Source organism: Daktulosphaira vitifoliae, unplaced genomic scaffold (assembly GCF_025091365.1).
Source record: "Daktulosphaira vitifoliae isolate Bord-2020 unplaced genomic scaffold, ASM2509136v1 Scaffold_1, whole genome shotgun sequence".
NCBI lineage: Eukaryota > Metazoa > Arthropoda > Insecta > Hemiptera > Phylloxeridae > Daktulosphaira > Daktulosphaira vitifoliae.
In genome coordinates, this window is record NW_026099572.1 from 41,588,504 (window position 1) to 41,599,022 (window position 10,519).

At 24.5% G+C, this 10,519-nt stretch overlaps 2 protein-coding genes across 6 annotated transcripts in view; both read right to left on the bottom strand.

The window, feature by feature from the left end:
* LOC126895710 (serine/threonine-protein kinase Tao) overlaps positions 1–3,013 on the bottom strand; it is a 9,159-nt gene extending 6,146 nt beyond the window's left edge. For 2 of the 4 annotated variants that reach the window (XM_050667901.1, XM_050667899.1), the window contains exons 1-4: positions 2,688–3,012; positions 1,603–1,980; positions 561–756; positions 339–491 (exon numbers count right to left, since the gene is read on the bottom strand). In XM_050667901.1, the coding sequence (XP_050523858.1) occupies positions 339–491; positions 561–756; positions 1,603–1,908 (655 nt within the window). In that variant the 5' untranslated portion in view covers positions 1,909–1,980; positions 2,688–3,012. Of the gene's footprint in view, positions 1–338; positions 492–560; positions 757–1,602; positions 1,981–2,687 lie in introns of those variants that run through there. The other 2 variants (XM_050667902.1, XM_050667900.1) reach the window with 2 other exon arrangements.
* A 1,526-nt stretch (positions 3,014–4,539) lies between these two features.
* LOC126895711 (probable ATP-dependent RNA helicase DDX49) overlaps positions 4,540–10,519 on the bottom strand; it is a 13,184-nt gene continuing 7,204 nt past the window's right edge. For both annotated transcript variants that reach the window (XM_050667904.1, XM_050667903.1), the window contains exons 5-7: positions 7,396–7,562; positions 6,508–6,863; positions 4,540–6,379 (exon numbers count right to left, since the gene is read on the bottom strand). In XM_050667904.1, coding sequence (XP_050523861.1) covers positions 6,114–6,379; positions 6,508–6,863; positions 7,396–7,562 — 789 coding nt within the window. In that variant the 3' untranslated portion in view covers positions 4,540–6,113. The remainder of the gene's footprint in view (positions 6,380–6,507; positions 6,864–7,395; positions 7,563–10,519) is intronic.

Here is a 10,519-nt window from a genome sequence, read left to right on the forward strand (position 1 = left end):
AAAAAAAAAAAAAAAAACATTATAAAATTAATACCTTCTCAGTTTCGTATCGAAGCTAAAAAAAGAGTAATACAAAATATTGGCATTATCAAAAGTTATTAAAGGTGTCAGAACATGGTGGGATACCCTATATAAATGCATGTAAATGAAATTACAAGTAAAAATTAATTTTAGCTTTAAGAGATAATTTTTTATTTTTAAATAAACATCAGCGTTTTACAACAGTGATCACTGTCATATTTCACCAAACACCAATCTAAAAAATGTTGCAAACTGTATTTTACTTACTTTTATTTATTTTTTTAATTATTTACACAAAAATATTAAATTTGACTTACCTAATTCTATACATGTAATACCCAAAGACCATACATCTACTTTGCCATCATATTGACCTTCATCCATAGCTAATATAACTTCAGGAGCCATCCAATAAGGTGTACCAACAAAACTGTTGGCTGGACATTTTGTACTTGCAGAACCAAAATCAGCTGTAACAAAATCAACAATAAAATATTTGTATATTTAGTTACAATTTCTGTATATAAATATATAAATACCAAGTTTAACAGTTCCATTTTCTGTAAGAAGAATATTGCCTGCTTTAACATCTCGATGTATACGACCAAGTGAATGAAGATAATTAAGTCCTTTTAATACCCCGTCACAAATAGCAGAAATTTCTTCTTCCATAAGTGGCCTTTTATGTACTTCTATTATATCTGACGCTGAACCTAAACAATACTCCATTACCAACTGAAAAAAATAGAAACACATTTATTAAAATATTAAAAAATAATAACACAATTGAAATAATTCTATAGTTTTAATAATAACTTATTGTAACTATAAGGTATACAGACAAAACTGGAAAACTAAAAGCTTTGCTTCAATTTCTTTTTAAAAATAGAATCACTCAAAATAAAAATGCTATATCTATTTGCTTTGTTATATAAAACAACTTTTAATACAGAGAAAATTAATTTTAACCTCCTCTAAACCCAACTCAACCAAACCTCAGCCCTTTGGACAGTCTTAATGGGTTGATCACAGATTTTTGTAGGAATATTTGGCTACATTGGGCAATATTAGTGATTTACTAATTATACTCTAAATGTTGAGATTAAATATACTGTAGTATATTTTAGTAACTGAAAAAAATTCATATAATTAAAAAAACATATCCTATAACATAATATCTTAATGTTTTATTATATGACTGCAAAATAATAAAATACAAATGTGTACTTAACATTTATACTTAATAGTAATAACTATTATTTGGCTCAACAGGTATGCAAGAAAACTTCTTTATCATTAAAATAAATTTGTATATATCATGTTATTTATGTTTTCTGTTTTTGCAACACAAAATATAAACAAAATGATTTTGTTTATATTTGTATGAGCATTGCAATCATTGTTATGTGCACATAAAAAATGGTGTTCAAATAAAAACTATGGGTATTGAGTAAAATTTTTTTAAATTAAAGATTGTTATGTAATTTTTCTATCTTTTATTATTTAATTATATGGTTTTTATTTTATAATTTATAGGAAATCATAAAAATAAAAAATAATAATTATCAAAATATATCCTACCCATGCAGTATGATCTCGTAAAAAGCATCCTTTGTATTCAATAGTATTTGGATGATTTAAATGTCTTAAAAATCTTATTTCTTTTAATATATCCTGCCATTTTTCCATGCTTTGTTTCCCTAGGTAAGACATTTTTTTTATGGCCACAATTTCTTTTGTAAGTGAACATCTGGCATAATACACAGCACCAAAACTTCCATGACCAATTTCTCGTAAATCTTCAAATATTTTATCTGGATCATCTTTATCAAAAAGTTCAGCTATTTCTGGGTCTTTAAGACTACCTGGTCTAGGAATAGCTGGCATTATGAATATTACTTTGCTAACTTCTTCAAATATGAAAAAATGATAAGATACAAGACTTACATTTTATGTTATCTAAAAATAAGAATAAAATAGTTAGAGCACAACTGTAAAGATAATTACAATAGCCTGAATAATTCAACATTTAAAAATAACACTTAAGCCTTTTATTCAAATAAATTAAATCTATAATAGAACATAGAAGAAAATGTAAATTATGAAAAACAAATGTATAAAATAATTAGACTTTCTCTATCATAAAATATTTAAAAAAATAAATAAATCAAGTAGTCTAAATAGATCATAATGTATATTTTTTTAATTAATAATTCATAATGTTTAATTTATTCTTTAAATAAAATTTACGCCATCAATTTAGATTTTTGAAGGGATAATTTTACTTTCAATTTATTTTAAACTAAAAATATATAAATGAGTGTAATATAATATTACTAGATTTGAGGTATTGAATGTTTTTATTAAATTAATCATTTTCATAATATGTACCACTTATAACCATGCGTTTTGCTTATAATATTTGAAGTCGGAAGGAATTTATTCCACCAACAATAGTAACTATTATGATAGATACAATGGTAAACAGAAAGGGAAATGAGGAAAATATTTACTAACAAATGATTAATCACTACTCAAGATATATGAAATAACATCAAATAATGTTAAGTATAATTATTGATTTATAAGGTATAATTTTAAAAACTTCAACTGCTATAACAGAAGCCATAACTTTTAACCATTTATGTCTTTAGAATATAACATACTTATAATATTTTCAACTACGATCCAATGTTTTATCTTCTTCGTCATTGTTCCGAAATCGATAACACACCGTCACCAGCACACTAGATAACAACACTTGCAGAATTCATTATGGTTAATTAGATTATATTTTTCATAATTCGTCTGAAAAATAGTTTCGTTGGAAAAATGTTTTTTGATCACTATCTATGATAAATGTATAGATATAAGGAAACCAATAAGATAAGATTATGAATGATTAAATAGTTGAATAAAAATTAAAATAACATTAAAAGAGCGAAAAGAGTTATTAAAATTGTTAATAAAAATGGAACAGTGAACACGATCGATCTCAATTCTAAACTTTTTCGTCAATGGGCAAATTTTACAGTATGGCCAACATTATTATATGACAGACACAGACGTGATTATAATCACAAGTAATAACTTCGTTATTTATTCGATGAAAAATTATCTGTTGATAAATAATATAGAAATTCAGAGATATAGTTATCTACAATAAAAGCGTACTGTTTTTATAGTAAGGTATATGGACAAAGGTATATCAAGTCACTGTATCACACCTTGAATATTAAAATTTGATACACACAAGTAATTCACAATTGGCACCATCATGTGAAATAGCTCTATAGTATAAAGCAATTTCTTTAATTGTGCGTCTAGAAGAGTATGTATAGCAATTACCATTCTTTCCTACCATTAGTCCGTTTCGTTTACAATTCACGTTCACTTATGTATTTAAGTCATAAGCAATAATACAGATTACTCAGAATTTAATCTAAGATTAGTTTTTTTTAATAGGAATCGTTAATATTGGTAAAAAAATTCATTAAAATGAGAATTTAGAAAAAAGTTACTCTAAATTTAAATTTTAAATATATTCATTTTCTTTGAAGAATTCGGGCTAAAATCAGGATATTTAATTAAAATATACGTAATATAAAAAGAGATTTATTTAAAACAACTTCTAATAATACGATAATTTAAAGATGAATATGGGACAAATTTTCTAAAACGTTATAGAAATACAGCTGGAGTAGCAATATCAGTAGGATAATAATACAATATATTTATATGTATGGAACCAATTGACCGAAAGTTCAAATTAACTTTGTAGGTGATTCACATACTATTTAAAATACTCGTTTATAATTTTTATGATTTTGGACTATGTTAAAAACGCATTTATTATTCTTTGTCTCAAACTAGAAAAAATAAAAATTTAAAAATAGCTATTTTTTTGCTACTCTCTTAAAAAAATTGTGATAAGTCAATAAGAATTTAAGAATTGGTACTTATTGAGTTAATTTTTTTTTTGAGTTTAATATATTTTAGTTATAAATTAATAATATTTTTAATGTAGTTTTACTTTTAAATAGTAATTGAATTCATGCACAGTTTAAATCTATGATAAATACTTAGATGAGAATGAACTCAACACATGAAGATGACTTAATGAAACTTAAAAAAGTAAAAACCTTTAGCACAACTATAGTTACACCAAACTATTATATTAATTTTATTAATATACCTATATTACTAAATTGGGGATATACGATCACTTAATAAAACTAAACAAATTATACAATGGAGACATACTACCAGAGACCTATTAACCTATCATGCATAACACTAAGCTAATTTAAGTATATAAGCTATACTCAGTATTAACAGACACAAGTTAAGTTGAAAATGTTTAATTTTAATTTTTTTTTAATGCCGCTCTATGGCAAGTTAGGAACAAGATTAAATAAAAACATATCTTAGGTATTTAAAAAAAAATATATATATTTTATATAAAGTTATAGTCAAGGGCGTGGTGTTTAAAGGTGGTAATACTAGTTATTAACAAAATTCTAGTGTTAAGCCGCGCCTCCTGCCATAGGTAAACAGATGGGTGACCATATGTGCGCTTTTACGGTGGTGTAAAAATATCATGTTCACAAAGTACAAGGCAACGGGAAACCACTGCACTTATAAATTTCCAAGGATATACTAATCCAATTGATATTAACCAATCTAACGGTTGTAAAAAAAAAAATTGTCATATTACGTCGAAGAAAAAATAAAAAATTTTCACGATTTCAAAAATTGTAATTTTCTATGAATTTCTCCCATTTACAGGGAACATAGGAAGACTTTTAAAATTTCAGCAGTTTATGATCTTGTAACAGATCGTTTAGCTACATCGGTCCAATAAGAATTTTACATTTGTGTTTACAGACACAAAAAAACTATAGTAAGAAGCTATGAGAAAATAAAAATTCTTTTAATTCATTACTTAGAAATTTTTATTTTTTGTGTAAATTATCCCCAATATAGTAAACTTTAGAAAATTCTTCCAAATTTGTGCATAAATTAACAATTTTTTTGGGGACATATTTAGAACAAAATGATCAAATTGGAACTAAGAATTAGGGACATTAGATAAAAGAAAACAAACACATAAAAACTAGTATTTTTCAGCTTTCTTTATAATACTCTTTGCTTATTCTTTTTTGCCTTGAATCGGATTTAAATAGTGCTACATTTAAAAATTTATTATTAGGGGACTTAGATAACTTTCAAAACACAGAATAAGGAATTTTCTCTTTTTTAGCGTCACTACCATAATTTTTAGATTAATGGGAGTACCTGACAAGGTACTGTGTTTTCCTAAAACGCTTTTTATGTTAATAACCAATACAGAAGTGTATCAGGATCACAAGCATGCTGTGACCTTATTTTAAGGTGTGTCTCTATAAAGCTTTGGATCTAATCTCAAATTTTTTTCCCATGATTTCCATTAAAATTCTGATGACTGGCTGTATCAATCTCATGGACTCTATCAGTGGTGTATTTAGAAATTTTGTATAAGTGGGAATTAAGAGAAATGAGGAGTTCTCTTCTCCACTCTCATTATTTTTTGTCCAAAGGGTGATTAAAACTGTATGAGCTTCCATAGTAAATACATTATTGAACTCCTTAACCTCTGTAAATTTGTTATTAAAAAAATATAACTAATAAATATTTTAATTACCTATTTAAAATATCCTGACAAAACAAATGTGAGTTGATATTAGGATTTATGCATCTTTTATTAAAAAGATGCATAAATTTGGACAGCAAATTTTAAGGGGCATATGTTAGAAGTAATTTACTCATTTTTTTGTAAAAATATTTTTACAATATACTAAAATCTGGATATTAAATTTTTAAAGGTATACAATTTCTATGTCCTCTGAAGAAGCTAAATTTAAAATATAGCTTAGAGTATAAAACCTATTTTAAAAAATTTATATTAAACATTATTTCTTATTGTAAATTTACATTTCACATAAAGTGAAATAACAAAAAAAGCATTTGAAAATTTATTTTTCAGATAAAAAGTTTTAAAAAAAATCTTTTAAGAATTTTAAAAATTCATTAATTTTTTTTTTGTTAATTCATTAGAGTTCATCTTTATTTTCATTAATTATAACACTTTCATCACTTATAAAATCATCCATATTTTTTTTTTCAAATCTTTTTCTCTTTTTTTCTCTTTGTTTTTTTTTTATTTCTTGTTCCACTTCGTCAGGATCTTTCCCATCAGTAATCAATTTTTTTCTTTTATTTATCAATCGTTTTTCATCAAAATCAGTTTCATCTAATTTAATTTGTGCCTCTCTTTTTGTGACATGCACTTGAGTCAAAATCTTAGCTACATTTATTCCTGAAATAATCAAAATAAAAACTTAGTTATTAGTAAATATAAAAAGAGAACATCTAAAAACTTATTTTAGTTTTCAAAAAATTGAATAAATAAATAATAATTTTTTTTTTTTTTTATAAAGAATTTACCTGAAACATCATATTCTTTAAGTTTATAATTAATTTTTTGTTCAATTGTTTGAACAATTTTTACATCATGCTGGGTAACAATTGATACTGCTTGACCTGTTCGGCCTGCTCTTGCTGTACGCCCTACTCTATGAACATAATCTGTCGCATTATTTGGAATTACATGGTTTATTATTAATGAAACTGCTGGGATATCTAATCCTCGACTTGCGACATCAGTAGCAATTAAAATTTTTGAAATATGTGATTTGAATTTGGCTAATGCTGTTAATCTTTGACGTTGACTTATCATTGCATGAAGAGCAACAGTATCAAAACCAACTTCATTTAATGTCATATACAACAACTGACAATTTCTAAAATTAATTTTTAAAAAATAAAATAAAATAATTTATTAATTTAACAAATATAAGTAAAACTATTAAAAAAAATTACTAAATCTTATATATAAGGTTGAATAATTATTTTCATTAATTATTCTAGACAAAATATATATACTTTAGTACTATGTTGATTTTACACAAAAAAAAAGTACTCTTTTTTCATTTTATAAGTCATAAGAACATAATATTATATTCTTTTAATATAAATTACAATTTTAAGATTAAATACTTATTCTAAAACCTTTAAACAAGTATTAAAAATATTAAGTAGATAAAAATATACTACATGTCTATTTTAAAATAGAAACAAATAATGAGAGTACTTTATGAACAAAGTGAATTAAGGGAGAATTTGTAAAAAGTATGAAGCTGCTCAAATTAATAAGTAAAAATGCACTTAGTATTTGAAATAAGAAACATGAAGTAATACTTCAGTTGTAATACTATTACAATGTTTAATTTTTTGCAAATGATATAACACATATACATCAAATTTTAAGCTTACTTGCAAGTATCAGTGAAAATCATTATGAGACCACTTTCATCTTTTTCGCGAAAATTTCTTACAATTTCAACTAAATAGCCATCTTTTACATTATATGGACAAAGCACATAAAATTGTTCAAGTTCATCTACGGTTTTTACTTCATCAGTAGACTCGAACACAAATGTCTGTTATGGAAAAAATTAAATAATATATTAGATAAAACTAGATTGAATATTATTAAGTTCATAAATATATATATTATGGCTAAAGTTGGTAATTGCTTAATGTACACATAAGCTGATTTTTAATTTAGTTATGAAGAAATGTATATATTTTGAAAATTAACAGCCTAATATGGTTAATATATTTATAATTAACAGCAAACAGGTTTTTTCAACAGATAATAGCTAAATTTTTTTTTCTTATCATCTCTTCTTTTAGCTTAATAAGGTACAACTAGATTTTACTTTATTTTTTGTCCTATTACCAATTCATATGGATTACTGTCAAATGATTGTGCTGTTATTATACTCGTTTGGTGTTCTAAGTCCCATTAAGATAATTAAGATTATATAATATGATTATTTATTTATTATAATTTCAAACATTAATCAGTAGGATAATTAAGGGATTAATTTATAAAGACTTTTCAGTAAGTTAGTAAATATTTTCAATATTTTGGTAATCACTTGCTTAATTGATATTGGGTTGATAATTTTTTGATAACTATCATAATAATAATTTATGGCCCATTGAAACAGATTATTGTTGCCTCTAGTATTATAAAAACCAATTTAATGATAAATTTCTATATTAAATCCAAATCTTTAAAATAATTTAAAAAAACAAACATTTTATTATAATATTAAGGTAAAAAAAATAAAAACTTCTCTGAAACATTACCAATTTTAACATTTTCATTTTAACATTTAGTAATAATATTATCAAACATTTATGTTTTATATTCATGCTAATACATCCAATTCATTTATTTATTTAATATAAAATATGGAAATCAGACAATTTTTTTTATAAATTTTCTAATAATGCTAATTTTTTTTTAGTATCCGTTTTTATTTTATAGTGGGGTGGAGGCACAGTGGGGTCGTAGCATAGTTGGGTCCAGTATAGATGATATCTGACAGTGATTAAAATCACTATCATAAAAAACGCTTTGATGCAAATCTGTAGATAGTGTTTAATTAAAAAAAAAAAAATTGCTAAAATAGCATATTTTTGAATATGGTAGCCATCTGCGCATAGAAGATAGGTCGCCAGGACAAATTTTTTTTTTCATTTTATAGTACATAAAAAAAGCTTTAATTTGATATATGTTTGAAGGACGCAGTATTTCCGGAACATTTTCAAAAATTAAGTTGAAAAAGTTATTTTTTGTAAAAAAGTTCCTATTTTAAATCCCCCCCAATGAGCAGGTTAAGTGTTAGATTTTCAAAAAAAATTATATCAAATGAAAGTGAAATATATAAGGTTTCAATACAAAAAAATATTATTTTTATTTGTTCATTTTTGAAAAAGTTATGGCAGTTTTAAGTACAAAAAACATCCCGATAAAATGTAATTTTTATCGCAAACATTACATTTTTTTTAATTTTCGACAGCAATTTGCACATAGAAGATAAGATGTCGGGACAAATTTTTTTTTTTCATTTGATAGTATATAACATAACCTTTGATTTGATATATGTTTAAAGGACGCAGTATTTCCGGAACATTTTCAAAAGTTCAGTTGAAAAAGATCTATGTTTTTTACAATATTTTAAGTTTTGAACGCCCCCTATATAAGGGGAAATTGTCCAATTTTAATAAAAAGTATGTCAAATGAAAGATGTACTTATAATGTATTTTGAAAATAAAAATTTGTGCTGATATATACATTTTTCAAAAAGTTATAGCATTTTTAAGTTGAAAATTTAAAATCGAAAATCGAAAATTTTAACACAAAAATAGTGTTTTTTTAACTACGGCAGCCGTTTAAATGTAGAAAAAAAAGTGTCGGGACAAATTTTTTTTTTTCATTTTGTAGTACATAAAATAAGCTTTAATTTTATATATGTTTAAAGGACGCAGTATTTCCGGAACATTTTCAAAAATTAAGTTGAAAAAGTTATTTTTTGTAAAAAAGTTACTATTTTAAATCCTCCCAGTGAGCAGAATAAGTGTTAGATTTTCAAAAAAAATTATATCAAATGAAAGGGAAATATCTAAGGTTTCAATACAAAAAAATATTATTTTTATTTGTTCATTTTTGAAAAAGTTATGGCAGTTTTAAGTACAAAAAACATCCCGATAAAATGTAATTTTTATCGCAAACATTACATTTTTTTTTAAATTTTCGACAGCCATTTGCACATAGAAGATAAGATGTCGGGACAAATTTTTTTTTTTCATTTGATAGTATATAACATAACCTTTGATTTGATATATGTTTAAAGGACGCAGTATTTCCGGAACATTTTCAAAAGTTCAGTTGAAAAAGATCTATGTTTTTTACAATATTTTAAGTTTTGAACGCCCCCTATATAAGGGGAAATTGTCCAATTTTAATAAAAAGTATGTCAAATGAAAGATGTACTTATAATGTATTTAGAAAAAAAAAATTTGTGCTGATATATACATTTTTCAAAAAGTTATAGCATTTTTAAGTTGAAAATTTAAAATCGAAAATCGAAAATTTTAACACAAAAATAGTGTTTTTTTAACTACGGCAGCCGTTTAAATGTAGAAGAAAAAGTGTTGGGACAAATTTTTTTTTTCATTTTATAGTACATAAAAAAAGCTTTAATTTGATATATGTTTGAAGGACGCAGTATTTCCGGAACATTTTCAAAAATTAAGTTGAAAAAGTTATTTTTTGTAAAAAAGTTCCTATTTTAAATCCCCCCCAATGAGCAGGTTAAGTGATAGATTTTCAAAGAAATGATATCAAATGAAAGGTAGATATCTAAGGTTTTAGTATAAAAAGCAATTATGTTGATTTTTGAAAAAGTTATGGATGTTTTAAGAAAAAAAAATTGAAAAAATTTCGAAAATTAGCGATTTTTAAATTTGTAATTTTTTTGGATATTTCCCCCATTTGCGGGGAACGAGGGAAATTTTTTCAATTTTGAAGGGTAATGTCTTC